At 42.7% G+C, this 19,393-nt stretch overlaps 1 protein-coding gene across 2 annotated transcripts; it reads right to left on the bottom strand.

Annotated features, from left to right (window-relative positions):
• Positions 1–674: 674 nt before the first annotated feature.
• On the bottom strand, positions 675–11,843 carry Gnpda1 (glucosamine-6-phosphate deaminase 1). 2 transcript variants are annotated; one of them, XM_046460084.1, is made up of 7 exons: positions 11,734–11,843; positions 10,814–10,943; positions 8,536–8,637; positions 6,431–6,613; positions 5,277–5,461; positions 3,265–3,439; positions 675–2,187 (listed from the first exon to the last, which is right to left on the bottom strand). In XM_046460084.1, exons 2-7 carry the CDS (start codon positions 10,935–10,937, stop codon positions 2,087–2,089), a joined length of 870 nt encoding a protein of 289 aa, XP_046316040.1. In that variant the 5' UTR covers positions 10,938–10,943; positions 11,734–11,843; the 3' UTR covers positions 675–2,086. The 2 variants fall into 2 exon arrangements, with proteins under 2 accessions (XP_046316040.1, XP_046316041.1); XM_046460085.2 differs by having other exon boundaries at positions 11,738–11,798.
• Between the last annotated feature and the right edge of the window lie 7,550 nt (positions 11,844–19,393).

Here is a 19,393-nt window from a genome sequence, read left to right as displayed (position 1 = left end):
CTACAAAAATATGTCCAGGAAAGGTCAGTCTATAGACAGAGCATATCAATGACCACCTGGGACTGGAGGCAGAAGCAGGGAGCTTTGTGGAATGATGAAGAGGATCACACAACTCCACACACCTAAAAATCAATGGATTTATATCAAGTGGATTTTACTGGCATGTAAATTATACTCCAATAAAATAAAAACCCTTATTTATATGTCCTTAATTATATGACCAAAGATATTTCTTTACCTAGAACTTTAACACAAAAAAATTGTATTTTTGCATAACTTGCAGATATTTTTGCAGTGCGGGGGATTGAAACCAGGGCCTCACACGTGCTAGATAAGCACGCTACCAATGCTACATCCCCAGCTCCTATCATATTTTTAATAGCCATTATCCCTGCTTAAATCTCAAGTATAGCCACAATATGAAAATGTATTGCTCATCTGTTTATTCCCACCTTTTTTCACATAGGTGCTTCATTTTTATAAAAATCTTTTTTCACCCTGGTGATTAAAGACCAACAGACTGTTGCTATGCTGGTGATCTTCCTGCAAGCTCTTGTGAGGACTCAGTGTGAAGCTTGGTTCACCAGCTACTTACAAAATTTATCAATTTTGGAAACAAAACTTCAGAAGACAACCTTCTGAACTTCGGAGGTAGAAATCCACAAATGACACACTTCATTGAAAATATTGGATTTAATAGAAAAAATCACATTGTAAACAAGTCCACTGATTGATTAGCTTAACACAGAATGACAGCACAATCACGTATAAAAGCTAAAGGACGAGATGCTGGTGCTAAAGGCAGCACTTTAAGAGAGGCCTGAGCCAGAATTTTCCCAGAAATAGGCAGCAGTAGCTTCAAACAGGCACAAGATCAGGGAGGCTGAGGCAGCAACCACTCCACAAAGGCTTAAGGGCATAAGAGGAAGACAGCAACAAAATATTTGGCAGGGAGGGCTGAAGGACAAATGGGCAAAGGGTTTTTGTTTTTTGAAATTTTTTGTGGTGCTGAAAACAGAACCCAGGGCTTCATGCACACTAGGCAAATGCCACATCCACAGCCCAGGCTTGTAATTCTTGATATTCTGACATCAGATACTACCACACAAACCTGAGAGGGTTACAGGAGCAGGGTATGTTAAATGGGGCAACAATACTAAAAGTATCTGGTGTGTGGCCTTGGCACTTAACTCTGAGGGAGGCAGGAGAGTGTGGCATTTGAGTGTAGTGACTAAACTCAGAACTGAGCTGCTTTCTGCCCCAGCACCTTGTATGATCACAACCCTGAAGCTGTAGAAGTGTCTGTTGCCCTGGTGCGTCTCCTCCTTACTGATGAGTATGTAAGAGACCTCTGACAAAAACACAGGGCTCTAGAGGGAAAAGGTTTCTACCTCTCCTTTTGGGTCCCCAAAGGGAGAGAAGTTTGTCATGGATGGACCCCTGGAGGCTTTGGAGTTAATAGCAAAAGCTACCTCTTTTAGCCCTAGCCACCCAAATCCTCCTCCAAGGAGTCCTCCCAGTTCATGGAAAAGCCACCTTGAGAGTAGAAAAACAACTAGGAGAAAGAGTAAGGAACAGTTTTCTTTCTGTGGTACTTGTTACTGACCAGAGAAGCTGCTACCTTGTATGTCATTTAGATATCAAGTTCACGCCTTAACCTGAAGCAGCAGTTCTCACCTAAGGGGCAGGCCTGCTCAAGAGGAGGTCTCAAGACTCCAAAGAGATTGAGTCCAAAATACACAAGCCCCTAATTCCCACCCCCTAATAGGTGCACATAAGGATAGAAATTCCTGACAGGAGTGTGTTGTACACGTGAACGGTGGCTAAGGCAGAACAAAAAGCCAAGAAGCCCTAACATGAGTGTGGTGGACAGCAACATGATGGAGAACACTGTTCAGAGACTGTTTCTGATTAAGTTACATGTCATTCCACAGCTGAACTCCATTGACAAGGCTTCTAGCCTCGGAACCAAGAAGAGTAAGTTCACCTACTTACTGCAGTAACCATACTGGACTAAAGAAAAACAATTCGTGTTCTCCTAAAGAAAATTTCCTATGAGGTACTTGATAGTAGGTCCCAGCATAGGCTAATCACTGTATGGTTTCTTAGAAGACTGGCTTTTCTCAATTTCTTTCTCTTTGATACTGTACAGGGGGTCCACCAACTTGTTATGAACAAGCATTAAACCTATTAAAAAAAAAAAGTAGTTAATGCAGATAGAGGCAAGAGTTCCACGATTATCAACAAGAACTCCTAGAAGCTCTCCAATTTTATCCTAGAACTGACACTCTTATCTTTCTGATCTCCAAATCATAAAAACCTTAGAGCAGGAAGAGTTTGTTACTCCCAGTGAATGCTAGAGTTCATGGAAGTTCCGTCAACACAACCACAAGGACAGCTGACTATTTAAAGGTTAATCTTTTCAACAAAGAAAAATTCCTAATTTACCTTCCTATTTATTAGATGAGAGTGTTCATGTAATTTGCCTAAAGCAGGAGGTGTACCAGGGATTGAAGCTCGGGCTTTACATGTGCTTGGCAAACTCCCACTGAGCTACACCCAACCCTCTAGTAAATATCCTTTTAAAGTAAAAGAAAGATCCTGTAGATCATCACTTCAAGGCACTTCAGGACCTTGACTTAAGGGGAAAGATGTGTATGAGATCTAGACTGAGAACACCCAAGACTCAATGTCATCACAAGGAGATCACACACAGCTCTTTGACTAAAACTTTGGGGTTTTTTTTTTTTTTTTTTTTTTTTTTGCCTCCTCAGAGCAAACATCTCCAGAAGTTGACCCTTGCAGTCATGGATGGTAGAGAAATGACTGTATTGTGAGGCAGTAGAGTCTGATTTTTGAGATTCTAGGTGTCCATTAAAATGGCCAAAGTGAGGGCTAGGAATGTAATTCAGTGGTGGAACACTTGTCTAGCATGTGGAGAAACTGAGTTCCATCCCCAGCACAGGAGAGGGGGTCGGGGGATTGAATGAGCTAGGTGTGGTGGCACACACCTGTAATCTCAGCAACTCAGGAAGCTGAGGCAGGAGGATCATAAGTTTGAGGCCAGCCTTAGCAACTTGGTGAGACCTTGATTCAAAAAATAAAAAGGGCTGGGGATGTACAGCTCGGTTATAGAGTGTGCCTGGTTCAATCCCCAGTACACAAAAATAAAAAAATAAAATGGCCATAATGAAAACAAAATCTATTCCTCATTCCTAGCATGCTTGGGCTTGACTACCTACTCCCATATCCACCTTCCCTCACCTTTGAAATACTTGACAGTCTTCACTTTCAGCTCCAAGGTGGCATCTTCATCACACACAAACACGGTGCAGGGATGCTGCTGGAAGGCAGACACAGTCCACATATGGTTCACCCCCTCCTCAATGGCCTTGTACAAAGCAAAAGCCTTGTGAGCGCCTGTGATGAGGATCATCACCTGGGGATGAGAAAGCAAGCCCATGATGGAGCAGCCCAGACAACAAATGCTAAAAAGATAATTTTTTTATTGCTAGCTCTCTATGTCTTATCACACAAACTCCTACCTTTTAGGAAAAGGAAATAAGGCTCCAGGAAGTTAAGTAACTTGCCCAGGGTCATTTGTGACTTGAGTCTATGCTCTTGACCACCACCACATGACAGTGCCTCCAGACAATTTTAATGATAACTCTGAAGGTGCCATGTGCCGTGCACAGGCCCACACGGGTCATTCCAATAGCTAGATCAGCTTTCGCAGTGTGTGAAAGAGGCCCCTGCCTGCACCAGCTACCCTGTGGTTTTGGAAACAATTCCAGGAGTTACCTGTGGGTCCCTTAAGGTTGAATCCCAAAAAGGGATTCCCTTAATTTGATCTCTTTCAGTTCATAGCATTTAACCTGACTTGAAGTGATACTTCTTGTTCATATAAAAGATATGAGACTCCACCTAACAGTTCAATTATTAAGAGCATAAGTGCCAGAAAGTGATCCTAAAGAATTCAGCTCTACAGATATCTTTCCATTTTAATATACTTGTGCCACGGAGTTGTGAATAGAATTTTCTGTTCGTTCCTCTCTCTACTTCTCCCTCTCGCTCGCTCTCTCCCTCTCCCCCTTTTTAATATTTTTTTAGTTGTAGATGGACACAATATGTTTATTTTTATGTGGTGCTGAGGATCAAACCCAGTGCCTCACAGTGTGAGGCAAGTGCTCCACCACTGAGCTACAGCCCCTGCCGCAACTCTCCCTCTCTTAAAAGAAGCATAGAGAGAACCCGACTGAAGTTCAGAACCCCTCAGCAACTCTAAGCTCATTTTAGAAGAGATTTTCCTGATTTCCAGCCCAGATCATTCCCCAGACCATATACCTTCACTAAATAAGGATGGCCCCCAAACAGAGCGACCCCCTAGCTACTGATTCAGGGTTACCCAGTGGAAATCTAGGAGACATCATTCATTTCACAGAAATTCACTGTATAATTAGAAAACTTTTCCACTGACTTAGATGTTTGCTTATAGATCTTGGAAAAGAAATTTGAAGCTAAAATGTCTCCAGTCACTCACTGAATATATCTCACAAAGGAATAGAAAATATTTCTAAAATTCTAATGAAAGCAGTAAGGACACTGGAACCACACAGAGACAGACACAGACACACACACACACACACACACACCCCAAATGATAACCAATTTTCTAGGAGAAAAACTCCCTAAATTCAGTTCAAGACACTTTTTTTTTTTTTTTTTTTTGGTGGTACTAGGGATTGAACCCAAGGCTTTGTGCATGCTAGGCAATTGCTCTGCCACTGGCTATATCCCCAAAGCCTTAAAGACTTATCTTTTAATCACACTTCACTCCATTTATTATTCCTGGGCACAGGGCCATAATCATCACATCCTTGGATTGCAGGAGAAGCATTCTTTCAAATAGTGACCAACTTCAGGGACACCTTCCACCCTTCTCAGTGCCTAGGCAAGTACAAATTCACATTCCCACATTAGTTGTGCTGGGGTTCTCTCTGCCTGTGAGAAGCATGGAAGTGGAACATCAGCAGAGGCCAAGATCAGGTAGCAGCCCCTGGTCAATTAGCCAAAGACACACAAAAACTGCTTACTGGATTTACCCGCACTGGGAACAATGATTACCTCCAAAGAAGGGAGAGAAACAGGACCAGCTCGGATTTTAGCCTTATTTATTACATAAGAATATGTTCAGCTGTATAGCTACAATTAACAACAAAAAGACAAGCCTACTGGCCCCAACTCTGACAAAGGCTGGTGGACCCCTGCACCCTTACCTCTCTAGCATCCATGACAGTGCCTACACCCACTGTCAGGGCCATGGTGGGCACCTTGGCAAGATCACCATCAAAGAACCTAGCATTGGCCAGAATGGTGTCCATGGCCAATGTCTTCACACGAGTCCTGGACACCAGGCTGGAACCTGGCTCATTGAAGGCAATATGTCCATCAGGGCCGATGCCTAGAGAAAGAGACAGCCACAACAGCTCTGTGAGTCCTAGGAATCCACAATTTCAAAACTGGACAATCTCTCCTTCTCTAACTAGGGTCTGGAAAAAAAAATCCTTGAAAACTATCTCCTCATTTGTACTCTTGAGGTACAACTCTGCCCCCTCCTCACCATTTCTATCTGAGGCACAGACACTGTTAATTTGCTTCCACCTTCAGGAAGCTCAGTAAGGGGCACTCCAAATAGCTCCTGACCCCCCAGATTATTGAGAAGTATGACTTCTCTGTCTCCTGTCTACAGGGAAAACACACCCAGCACCTAGACAGCGGCTGCCGAGTTCCTAAACCTCAGAATATGCAAGGTTTTTCCTCCCTATTCTTATAGAAGTTAGACCCAGAAAAAGTTAGCCCAATTTTATACCCCTGTGGGTGATGCCCAAGGTAGTAACATGTAGAATAGGAATAAGAACCTACGTAGGAATAAGAGCCTAAGCCTCAGAGGTAGATTCCCCAGGGTCCCACCTTCTCACTGCTCCTCACTGGCTGACCTTGATAAGTCACACAACTTCTCTTGGGTTCAGGTCCTATGGAGAGCATGCAAGGGCCATATGGAATCTTCTGAAACTACATGAGTCCATGATTTTAATGTTTAGGTAAATTACATGACTGATCCATAAAGCCTAAAGATTGGGGATAAAAGATCTGTGTCCAAATCTCAAACCTCTCAGTTTACATAAAGCATCAAAGTGTAGAAACAGGAGGTTCCATGATCACGGTTCCATTCTGAGCAACAGAGCCAGGGCTAGGACCCAAGACTCCCACTTTCTCTATGCCTTCCCTGCATCCACATGGTGATAGATGACCCCAGTGTCACAAGCACAAAGAGGGCTTCATAGGGACAGGCTTGGCATCATGTCCTTGCCATACGATCCAGCCGGCCTGGGCCTGAGCCTGGATGTGTGCTGAGGAGTGCTAAGCTCACCTCCGACAAACAGCTCGATCCCGCCTGCAGCCTTGATCTTCTGCTCAAAGGCATCACACTCAGCCTGCAGGTCAGCTGCATTCCCATCCAGAATGTGGGTGTTCTCTGGATGGATATCAATGTGCTTGAAGAAGTTGTTCCACATAAAGGAGTGGTAACTCTCTGGGTGGTCCCGAGGAAGGCCTGTGGGGTCATAGACATTTAGTCATACCCAGGCTGCGCTAGAGTTCTCCTCCCAAGGAAGATGCCAGAACACTTAGGGGACTGTCCATCAGAAAGCCCTGGATACCAGCCCCCTGCCTCCCATCCTCCTGGGACAGGCTGAGCTGGTGTCCATTAGGTATCCACTGACTATGGAGCTGGGCCTGGGAAATCCCCTCATTCACAAGGGAATGACCATAGGCTGGAGGGTGGGAATACTCTGGGCTTCTGGAGGTAGCCTGGTCACCTGGGGTAGGACTGGGCTCATCTGGGAAAGGAAGCAAACATACCCCACCATTTATACCCTGCTCGACTTAAACCCCAACTTAAATACCAAGTGGCTGGAGAAAATTATCTCAGGGCTTCTCAAAATGTATTTGTTTTTTTTTTTTTTTTTTATCCAGAAAGAAAACTAATGTTTAAAATAAATGGTTAATGTTGAGCATTAAGAATATTTAAATTCAAGCCAGCTGTGGTGGCCTGTGTCTATAATCCCCGTAATTCAATAGACTGAGACAGGAGGATGGTAAGTTCCAGGCCAGACTCAGCAACTTATCAAAACTATCTCAAAATAAAAAGAAAGGGCTGGGGATGTAGCCCAGTGGTAGAGTACCCCAGTACAAAAAAAAATTAAAATCAGCCTTAAACATGAGAAAATCCAACACAGTGCTACAACATGGGATGAATCTTGAAGACATTCTCCTAGGTGAAAGAAGCCAGACATAAGATGTCAAATACTTTATGAATCTACTTATATGAGGTATCTAGGGAAATCAAATTCACGAAAGCAGAAAATAAAATGGTGGTTCCCAGAGCCTGGGGAAAACAGGAAACAGGGAGTTGTTTAATGGAAACAGAGTCTCAGTTTTATGAGATGAAAAGAATTCTGAGATTGGTTGCACAACTATGTGAATGTACTTACCACTATCATAGTGTACACATAAAAGTGCTTAAGATGGTGTGTGTGTGTGTGTGTGTGTGTGTGTGTGTGTGTATATATATATATATTTTTTTTTTTGCAATGGGGTCTTGCTATGTTGCCCAGGCTGGCTCAAGTGATCCTCCTGCCTTAGCCCCTAAATAGCTGGGACTACAGACTCAAACATCAACCTGGCATTTGAGATGGCAAATTTTATGTTGTATATATTTTATTACAATCCTTTTTAAAAGAACATTTAAAGTGAAGCTACTATAATATGGGGAAGTGGGGAACAGAAAGGTAATAGAAGACCAAGCCTCAGCTCCCCTCCAAGTGTACCCGGCAGAAAGGAGAGCTAAAGGAGCCAGGCATGGTGACGCACACCCAAAATCCCAGGGACTTGGGAGGCTAAGGCAGGAGGACTGCAAATTCAAGGCCAGCCTTGGAATTTAATGAGACCCCCATCCCCAAAATTAAAAGGGCTGGGGACATAGCTCAGTGGTAAAGCAATCCTGAGGTTCAATCTGCAGTCTCATACACACCAAAAAAAAAAAAAAGAAAGAAAGAAAAAAGGGAAGTAGAGGATGCACACTAGAGAGAAAATATAGACAAAGAATCTTCGAACCACCCCAGCCAAGATTCTACTTGCATGCATTTGTTCCAGAAAGAAATAGCACTGAGCTGGGAAGCAGACAAAGGGGAAGGAAGTACCCTAATATTAAGTATTCATTAAATGTTTACTATGTGCTAGAAGCTTCCATATCTGTGAGTATCATAATGCTTACAACCCATGAGGTCATCTTTATTAACTTCATTTTATAACTCAACTAAACCAAGGCTGAAAGTGAGAGGTTATCAATAACTGAGCCTATCACCAAATGTCACTGGTTCCTTGAGATGCTCCCATTTCTCTCCAGAGGTGAGCCTCTGAAAGAAGAGCATGACTCCTGGAATCAGGTTAGAACCCTGAAAGAGAAAGACTTACCCACATACTCATCCATGTTGAAGGTCTTCACATATTTAAAGGACAGGTCTCCATTCTTGTAGTACTCAATCAGTTTCTTATAGCAGCCAAGTGGGGTGCTCCCTGCAAGAGGAAAATTAAAAACCTATCCAAATCAGATAGTCATTCATATTTTCAAAATCCATCAACAGCTTCTCATTTCACTATCAGTGGTAACCCGTCCTTACAAAGGCTCCACATTATTGGGCCCTTGGCTACCCCTCTGCATACCTTATCTTGCACGAGTCACTTTACCTCACGGCCTGTGCACATGCTATTCTAATGGGAATACTCTTCAGGTATCTGTACGGCTAACTCACTTCTTCAGGCCTCTCCTCTGTTACTTTCTCAGAATGGATTTCCCTGCCAATATATCCAACATGGCAAACCTCCATCTAAATACTCCCTAACCTTCTTCCCTGCTTCATTTTTCTCCCTCCTTCTTATTGCTGTCTAACATACTCCACACTTTGCTAATTAACTTGTCTATCTCTCCCACTATAATTTAAGCTTTGGAAGACAGGAATTAATAACAAACCCTTTTGTTTGTTGCTGCATCCCCAGAGCTAAGAACTGCTTGGCTAACAGAGACACTTAATAAACATCTGCTGAATGAATGACAATGGAAACTCCCCCAGTCCCACCAAAAATAATCGACTGGTCCCTATGACAAGGAACCCACTTGGAAATGCTGTGCTGTTTAAAATGTGACAGGCAGCAAGGGGTCTGGTTCTGAAGGGCCTTCAATGCCACTCTGCAGAGCTTGGATCTGACTGTGTGATAACCGGAATTAGCAATGAGTTGCCTGACACAGAAGCCAGACTGATCAGGTGGAGGCTGGCTCACTCTAGATAGGAGACAGGATGTTAATACAACTCCAACAGGGTTGAGCCACAGGTGGTTTCACAAGGTGCAGGCAGATACCACTCTCACAGGGCTCCAATGCAGAGTTCAGCAAACTTTGGTCCACAGGCCAAATTGGGCCTGCTGCCTATTTGTATGAGTTCATGAGTTAACTATGGTTCTTAGTCAGGTGCAGTGACACACACCTGTAAACCCAGCAATTCAGGAGGCTGAGGCAGGAGAATCACAAGATCAAGGCCAGCTTCAGCAACTTAGCAAGGACCTAAGCAATTTAGTGAAACCCTGTCTTAAAATTAAAAAAAAAAAAATAAGGATAGGGGATGGAACTCAGTGTTAACATGCCACTGGGTTCAATCCCCAATACAAAAAGGAAAAAAAAAATTAAGAAGGAATAGTTTTTACATTTTAAAAATCAAAAGAATGGTGCATGCCTGTAATTCCAGCTCAGGAGGCTGAGGCAGGAGATTGCAAGTTCAAAGCCAGCCTCAGCAACTCAACAAGACCCTGTCTCTAAGTTAATTATAATAAAGGGCTGGGAAGGTGGCTCAGTGGTTAAGCACCCCTGGGTTCAAGTCCCAGTACCAAAAAAAAAAAAAAAAAAAAAAAAAAAAATCAAAAGAATGTTTTGCAACATATGAAAACTTCAGTGTCTATAAGTAAAGTTTTACTGGCACACAGCCAATAAAAGTCACCAACCTATTATTGGTAGCTTTCATATTCCAGTGACAGAGTTGTGTAGTTGCAACAGGGAAGTCTAAAGTAATTTACTGTTTAGTCATTTACAGAAAAAGTTTCACAGACCCTACTCCAGTGGATGAGTCAGGTAAGACCCATGGGGCAAATCCACCCACCTGTGAAAGAAATAATTAGGACATTCAGCTTGAGAAGCTGGAGTCAAATTATCTTCCTATAAAGGCAACATTCTGACCTTTTTCAAAAGAAACTAGGACTTTTTCCACTTAGATCTTGTGCATAATTAAACCTTACAGAAAATTATTTGAATAACTATCTTCTCAATTCTCTCAGGAATGGTACTTAGCTAGCATCCCCCAAATACACGTAAGAGAAACTAATTCTTTTCTTAAAATGCATGCTTTAAGGAATCAGGACTTAATTCTGCTAAGGCACCCTGAATGCCTTAATAGAGCTGACTTAGGATGTAGCCTAAAATCAAGTTCTTCCTGTCTAACTGTTCCAAGATTCTATAGGAACTATAGGCAACAACCAAACCAACCCATAAAGAAAGCCAGGTCCTCTGTTCTGTATGTAGAGTGGGCTCTGGTGTTCTCTCATAGCACCAATACCTTAAGTCCTCCTGTAAGTCCCTGGGCTGAAGGAGCCCAGAACCTGGCCCCTTAAAACCCTCTGATCCCACCGTCTCCATTCCACAACACACCAGTGGGGAGTCCCATGGTGAAGTACTTGTCTGGTCCTGGGTTAAACTGGATGATGCGGTTCCTGATGTATTTGGCCGCCCACTCACTGGCCTGTGAATAGTGCTCCAGGATGATGAGCTTCATCTTGTCCTGCAATGGGTAGATGAGATGAGAAAAAGAACCAATGGCCCTCACTTTGAGTTCAGAGGAATAGGCTGGGCTGGGCACCTCTTCCACCCACCAGGAGGCGCTATTATGAGGGTAGACCAGGGTTCTCATCTCAGCTCCATTTACCAATGGTAGGAACTCATAAAGCGCCCGCATTCTATGAAGGCATTTCCTATGTAAAAATGGGCACAGCAGTATCTACTCGCCGACTTCAGACAGGGAATAACAAATGAGAAAATGCTGGTAAACCCCACAGTATGTTGGCGATTATTCTCTTCTAGCTTGACTCAGTTCCCCTCCCACAGCCCTACAGGCTGGATACTCCACCCCATAGTCTTGCTCAAGAACTAGAGGAGCCCTAGGATCATCTTGGGCCAATGGAACAGGTGAGGGTGATGCTTTGCCTGGGGAGGTGTGTTCTTGTTCAGCACTCGAAAAGGGGTACTCTCATCGACCGCCTTGCTTGGGGAACACTGTTGGGTCCTCAGTTTCCCCCAAAGCACAATCGGGTAAAGGTATCACTCCGGAAGGAAGGCACCCCCAGCACGACAATCAATGGTGGGGAGTGGGGAGGCCGGAGAGGGGGGTCGCCCGCGCGGAGGTGGTGGGGTTCAGTGTCCCCCCCACCCAGGTTACGACTTCGTCTCTCCCTCCAGCCCTCCTGGAAGGGGTGGAAGCGGTTCGCCGGGCCGCGCCTGGACGCGGGGGAACTGGGACAACGCCGGGACCCCTGCCCACCAGGAGGGTCCCGCCCTCCCCGCTCCCCACTTACGCACACGCCTCCAGAGGCTGCTGAGGCGACTGCGCCGGCCGCGGGGCCTCGCTTTGGTCACGTGGCCGCGGTCACGCGGTGTGCGCGCCGCCCCGCGGGCTGACTCAGCGGGCCGGCCCCCAGGCTCGACTTTGGCCAGCCCAGGACCTCCACCACCACCAGCTAACGTGGGCCTGGAGCGAGCCAAGCCGAAATGGGCTGTGGGAAACACACTTGCGGGGTCAGGGCCTGATTTTGCACAGGAGGAGAGACTTGGAGGCGCCAGGTCCCTGGCTAGTAGGAGTCTCTTGGCCCCGTGCCGCCCCCCCCCCCCTTAGTGCGGGGATGGGAGGCCCCGGGGTTGGCCTGATGCTGCCCTGGTGCTGCCCGCTTTTAGTGTAGGTGGGATCTGTTGAGCTAGGTGCTGCATTTTTGTTTTAAATATAACTGGGCTTTTTTTGTGTTGTTTTTTTGTTCCCTTTAAGATCAAACTTTGCAACAATATATACTAGACAAAGGGGCAGGAGCAGGAGGGGTGGCATGAAGGGTGGCATTGTTAGACCAGGAGGCAAGAAAAGACCACTGACTCCAATTAAAATCAAATTAAAGCAAGCTTATTATTTGCACCTGCAGGGCTGCCTCTTCCCACAAAAACCTCCGGAATAAGACAGCAGGGCAGCTTTCTTGCAGCCCAACTTTACAGAAAAGTGGGATTACAGATAACAAAAAAAAGGCTAGTTTACATTTTTGTTGGCCCTGATATCAGAACTTATGAAGGTCATCAGAGCCTCAGAGAGGGTCGGTATCTGGCCAGGGGAGGCCAAGATTTATGAGGCCTCACAAAAGTTTCAGAGAGGGCTGCTATCTGGTCAGAGAGCCAGGCATGGGTGAGTTCAAGGCACGGGCAGGCATTCCAAGCAGGTTCAGAATTTGCAGTAGTTTATAATAAAGCCGAAATTATCTTTTCATGGCTTTGTGATGAGATGGCTCCCAATTTTAAGAGAAAATCAGGTTGGGTCTATCAGCACTTGTTATCCAAGCACCTGAAGCAAGAGGATTGCAAGTTCGAGGCCAGTCTTAACAACTTAGCAAGACCTTGCCTCAAAATAAAAGAGACTGAGGATGTAGCTCAGGGGTAAAACACCCCTGGTTTCAATCCTAACAGAAAAGAAAATCCGAGGAACAACAAAAAACAAATGCAAAAAGAAAGAAAAAAGCAGGACCTTGCTCTAACTACCCACACCAAAGTAACCGTTGCTAACAGGTAGAGGACGTTCTAAACTGTTTTTCTAAAAATATGTTTACATTTATTTTACTATGTGCACACAGTAATATGTGTGTGTACACCAAGGGTAAGGTATTTGACCTGCACTTAACTCTCATTGACTTCCAGTGAGGTAGGTTTGCTATTACTCTCTTATAGATGAGGAAACTGAGGCTTAGAGACATTCACTTGGTCAGGGCACAAATGACTTGCTAAGATTTGAGATCAGGCAGATCTTCCGGACGCTGAAGCCTTGCTTTTCACCACTAGCCTGCATTGCCTCCCAACTTCTGTGACAGCAGATTTTGTACACCGTATGTGCCAACAAGAGAGTCATCTTATTCTTTCAAGTTAACATTTGAGTGTACCAGACTTCTGAGGGCATTTGGGAATCCTCCATACAGAGATCAGGATGAAAGAATAAGTGGTCATTAGTAACACCTGCCATTATGTAGGGCTTTGCCAAGAACTTTGGTGCCCATGGTTTCATATGATCCCTCTCAATAGGCAGATATGATCACAATCATTTCATAGATGTGGAAAACGGGGCTCAGAGGAGGTATATGGTCTCACAGTCTGGGACACTCTAGACCATGAGCAGCTCTTAGGAGCTGTAGCCACACCTCCTGAGTCAGCTTAGGCCTCCTCCAGTAGTCAAAGGCCAAAGGAATCCTGGCTTTGCATCCCTGATGACTGCATCTTCTTTCCTCAGTGGAGGAGCCACATTCTGCATTTCTCTTGACTCTGCTTACTGTGGACAGCCCCAGGGGTCAACTTGCTCCTGGGCCCAGCTGCAGCGCTAGGCTAGCTGATAGGGGTAGGTTTCAGCTGCTGAGAACCTGTAGACCTTGATGAGACCAGAGATGGTGGAACTGATACCTTTATAGATTGAGGAACTTGTTTTTTGGCCTCATTATTGGTATAGTTTTTATTTGTTTATTTAAAAAGTCAGCCAAATCTCATCTCAGTCCGGGTGCTGTGGTGCAGGCCTATAATACCAGCGGCTTGGGAGACTGAGACAGGACAATCGCCAGTTCAAAGCCAGCCTCATCAACTGCAAGACACTCGGGGACTCACTGAGACCCTGTCTCTAAATAAAATTCGAAATAGGGCTGGGGATGTGGCTCAGTATCCCTGAGTTCAATCACCAGTACAAAAAAAAATCCCATCTCAGCATGAGGATTGCAGATGTTTCACAATGAAGTACCAGCCCCAATCCCCAAACACACCAGGTAACACAGGCCTGTCTGCGGCTGCTTCCAGATCTTTCCAAGAAAAGCCCCGTCTCTTAAAAAGTTCTCACTTCCTGCAACAGTCACTAGTATGGCAATATGTAAAAACGTGGATGTGTAACCAATGTGATTCTGCAATCTGTATACGGGGTAAAAATGGGAGTTCATAACCCACTTGAATCAAATGTATGAAATATGATATGTCAAGAGCTTTGTAATGTTTTGAACAACCAATAAAAAAAATAATAAAATAAAAAAAAATAAAAGATAATGATGTCCAAAAGAAAAAAAAAAGTTCTCACTTCCTGAGCCAGGCCTGATGGCCTGTAATCCCAGTTACTTGGGAGTCTGAGGCAGGAGGATTGTAGGTTCCAGAACAGTCTCTGTAATTTAGCAGGACCCTCAGCAACTTAGTGAGAGCATAATTCAAAATAAAAAATAAAGAGGACTGAGGATGTTTATTTAAAAACTCAGTGAAAAAGTGCTTCTGGGTTCAATCTTTTGTACCAAAATAAAATAAAAGGGCTGGGAATGTAGCTCAGCGGTAAAATGATCCTGGGTTCAATCCTCGGTCTCAAAAAAAACAAAAACAAAACAAAACAAAACAAAAAAACAGTTTCCATCTCCCAATAGCACAAGGCTGAGGAGTAAGCCTTCAATATCATGGGATTCTCAGGAACATTGACAACCCAAACAAGGGATATAGCTGAATGGTAGAGTATACTTACCTAGCATGCATGCCCTTTATACTTTATACCACAAAATAAAGTATAAGGGTCTGAATTATAGCACTATCCTAGGTTCCCCCAATCTCCTACATTTTTTTTTTAAATTAGTATACATCAAGATTCACTCTTTGGGCTGGAGACTTAAACTCAGTGGTAGAGCACTTGCCTAGCATGAGTGAGGCCCTGGGTTCAATCTCTAGTCTTGGAAGTGGGGGAAAAAAGATTTGCTTTTTGTGCTATAAAACTCTGAAGATTTTTGATAAATGCATAGTGTCATGTGTCTACAATTACAGTATCATCTAGAATAATTTCAATGCCAAAAAAAAAAAAAAATCCATTCTGCACCTAATGAATTTTCTGAACTCCTGGCAACCACTGAACTTTTTATCATCACTATAGTTTTACCTCTTCCTATCATGTTCATCCTTTCACCTGTAGATGGATGTTCAAGTTGCTTCCAGCACTTGGGTATTGCAGAATTTCTTTTAAAGGGGGAAACAAGAACAAATTTAGTTATCTTAGGCTCCACCACAAGGGACAGACAATATAACACTGCCTTATTGAGTGGTTCTAACATTACATGGGAAAGTAGGTCAGAGCTACGGAGAGCCACATGGGGCAGGACAGGACAGATACAGGTGGTGTGCTGGGGAAAGAACTCTAGAGCCACATGGCCTAGCTTTGAATCCCAGCGCCACTGTTATAGGAGACAGATAAGGCAGGGCACCGAAGATATCAGGAAACCTTTTGTTTTTGGCTGCAGCCAGGTTCATAGGGCACAGCTTTTGCTGTAATCAATTAATCCCCTGAACCCCAAGTTCAGGTAGTTTCAGAACTTTATACCCAGTGTGTAAGGGAAGTGGCTCAGAAGATCACTGTCTGCAGAATTTCACATAAAAGCAGCTTTTTCTTTCACTGTTTTGGGCAAGTTAACCCTTCAAGGCCAACGCCTGAGAAGGGGAGAGCTTTTTTCCCCTTTCTTTTCTGCCAGCTGTTACCATTGGGCCCAATTGGTAACTTCTCTTATCTTAGAAATGTAGGCATCTCTGTGAAGCCCAGCTCAAGGCCAGAGCCTTGTTAAAGAATCTTTTTTTTTTTTTTAATCACATTTTGCATTTGCAAACACACTTCTGCAAACTACTATATTGGATAAATGTTTGTGAAAAACTAGTAAACTGGCATTCAGCAGTTGGAGTGCTGATTTCTTCCAGGCCAGGGGCCAAGTAATAAAGCAACAGGAAAATAGGAAGTTTACTTACATCAAACTCTTTTGTAGAGACTCTTTTGCTGATAGTCCTAAAATCAATTATGGTGAAGATTTCTGGAGAAGCTTAGTTTTTCTGTGGAGGAGTGGGGGTGCCACTACACCACTACTTAGGGATTGTGTAACCTCTGGAGGTTACTTAGTTTCTTTGTGCACTAATTGCTTAATCTATAAAATAGGAAAAATAATATCTTATAGTTTTACTATTATTATCTAGAGTATCGCCCTAGGGAAGAGTAAACTATTCATTTAACATGACTAAGGCACTTAAGACAGTGCCCAGCACAGAGTGACCCCTCACTAAGGGTTCACTATTATTATTGCTAAGGTTTTCAGTTAGGATTTGATCTCAAAGAGGAAGGCTTTGCAGACAGACATAAAATAAAGCACAGAGGCACAGGGGCTGGGGAAATCGTTTCCAGATTTAATAAGTGAATGTATAGGACACCCAGTAAAATTTGAATAATTTCTAATTGTCATTCATACATATGTTGAGATAAAAGAGCACTATTGCAAGGGATATACCTATACTAAAAACATAATCATTTTTAGTCTGAACAAAATTACAAATATCTAAATCACATACCTCTCTCTTTCATTAAATGTCCTTGGTGATTTGTTTCTTCTTAATACTTCCTCATTATTTTGCAGACTTTCCTTATAAAAGTCCTTGCAATTCTGGTCTGTGTTCCATTTACATTTTAACATGACTTCTGCATGGGTCACATCAAATTTATTTTGTTCTTTTGCCAATGAACAGGCATTAATGAGAAATCATGCTCAAGATTTGTATTATGAGTCAGTATTCTGGACATGTACTGGCATAAAATTAACAACTCTTGAGACTTGCTCTTCAAATTTGATTGGTTGAAGCCCATAATAACATCTCTCATAGCATAACTGCTTTTTAATTCCTCAAGGTTACATTGCATCTTTGATCAACAACTTTTAGAAATGTTGCCACTGATCAAAAAAAAAAAAAAAAACTTGATATAGAGTACTACGATAACATTCTTGCTTTTTCAATTTGCATAATCCTGCTGCTAAATTGACATTGAAAACATAACAAAGAAATAATCAGGCTTCATTCAATGGATTATTTTTAAAAATCAAGAATTTGGGGGAGATTTTCTTCAGAAAACAGTGCTTCAAGTAAACAGAGGTTTCTCTCAACTGCCTTTGTTAAAGATTGTTAATGGATTTTTGAATGTGAGAGGAATGAAAAATTATGAATGCCAACAAAATCATTAAAATCCTATAATTGCTCAGTTAGAACACTATGAATGCTGAAGTAGGCAATTAATGACAATTACTTCAATCTCAATGGAAGACATTTGGCTATTTGAGCAGCATTATGCAGAATATGGCAAGACAGCTGACATCTTCCAAAAAATCATTCATGCTTTACTTCAACTTTGAATAAGCATTGTTTGAACCTTTATGCAAACAACTACCAAAAGTTTTATTTGTTATCTCCAACAAAAGCAGTAAAAATTTTCTCACTAACTATCAACTCAATAAGAGTCACTGCAAATCTCATCTGGAAAGGATTCTGTTTGCAGTTGCCTTATAAGTAAGCTTTTTTCATGAGAAAAATATTAGACAAAGGAAAAAATTGTTTCTGTATTGTCATTATTTGTATCATGGCTATGACCAAAGTGAGGCATTCAAATATTTGATAATGTATGAAATAACGAATAAAACTATCACCATTTTTATTTTGGCAATAGATTCTATTTACTCTAGAATTTGAAAACATAAGTGTAATTTTAGAACTAGAAAATGCTTCTGTTGGTACAGTTATTTGAGCTAAAAGACTGTTGATGATGCAGTGTGGAAAACCATTACAACTTCTGCTGTGATTACCTTATTTAAAAAATTTTATTAGCGCATTCTAATCATACATTAGTGGGATTTGTTGTTACATATTCATACATGCACACAACGTAATCTGACCAATTTCTTTACCATGGTTATCATCTTAATTTCTCTTGACCAAAAATTTTTATCAATTCTCTTAGAACTAGTTGAGGAAATCATACCTTTTTTATGCTTACTAGTTAGTATATGCTAGTATTTGACTTTCTGCTATTTTTTATATTAAATAAACAATTGCATACTGCACAAAGAGCTTGAAAAGGACCTTTTCCTCTTTTAATAAATGTCCATTGCTCAAAAAATTTACACCTGCTTTTTCGGCACTTGGAGTTCAGTTATACCCAAATAGATAACAGAAACCACACAAGAATGGAAGGTACTGAATTTGCTAAGCTCACAGACTCTTAGGCATGTATCACAAGGCTTAATTCATAACAAACCACAAACAGGTGTAGGAGGAGGTTTCCCAGTTTAAAAAAAATTGCGTTAAAATGACCTTGGCATCTGATATGAGAGAGAGAGAGAGAGGGAGAGAGATATCCTGTTTTGCCTCCTGTTTTGTATGGCAAAATCGCCCCAACACCCCCAGACTGATTTTTTGTAGGTTTCAGGGTTTCAGGAAGCGTGGCGCTCGGGTACTAGAGTTTTCACAAGAGAAAGTACTGAGGGACCAGAGGGCTTTCCGCTGTGTTAGCACATCAGGGTAAGGGCCTTTGACTCCCTTTGGAAGGGCCGTCCCCAAAGTGAGGCACCTGCTGATTGGCTGGTGTTAGGAGGGGTTTGCCACTGATTGGCTGCCTTTGGGAGTCCGCTTGCCACCAGGAGCCTAGTTACCGGAGTGAGGCTGTCGCTGACTGGTGGGTTTTCAGAATGTTTGCACTGACGGCAAGTTTTCTAATTAACGGTGGGTGTTGTTCCTGACTCGGGACTTCTGCCAAGAACAGTGTTTTCCTTTCCTGAAAATGAAAACAGTAACTTTAATTCTCACACTCTTCTGTTCTTCCCTAGCCCAATCTGCAGGAGGCCGTAAGGGATTGTATTTGTGGAGATATGTTTTTTTTTTTCAATGAAGTGATATTTAAATGATTTAAGTGCCAGTTGCTGTGGAGGAAAAATAGCTCTGGCAAAATTTTATGTACATTGAAAAATGCTGAACACAAGACATTCGGGGCGTCCCATCAAAGTCAATATAGGTCATGCAACAAAATACAGAGTATGTCCTGTACATATAGGCAACTGCATGGGAAAAATGACAGGGGAAGAGAGAGGAAGCCCCATCCCCAATAGAAGGAAATTGAATTATCATGTATCACAA

Source organism: Marmota monax, unplaced genomic scaffold (assembly GCF_021218885.2).
Source record: "Marmota monax isolate L192 unplaced genomic scaffold, Marmota_monax_Labrador192_F-V1.1 WCK01_AAM20220418_F8-fsc00006, whole genome shotgun sequence".
Taxonomy (NCBI): Eukaryota; Metazoa; Chordata; class Mammalia; order Rodentia; family Sciuridae; genus Marmota; species Marmota monax.
Note: the sequence above shows the minus strand (reverse complement) of the source record. Positions and strands in the feature narration are given on the sequence as shown.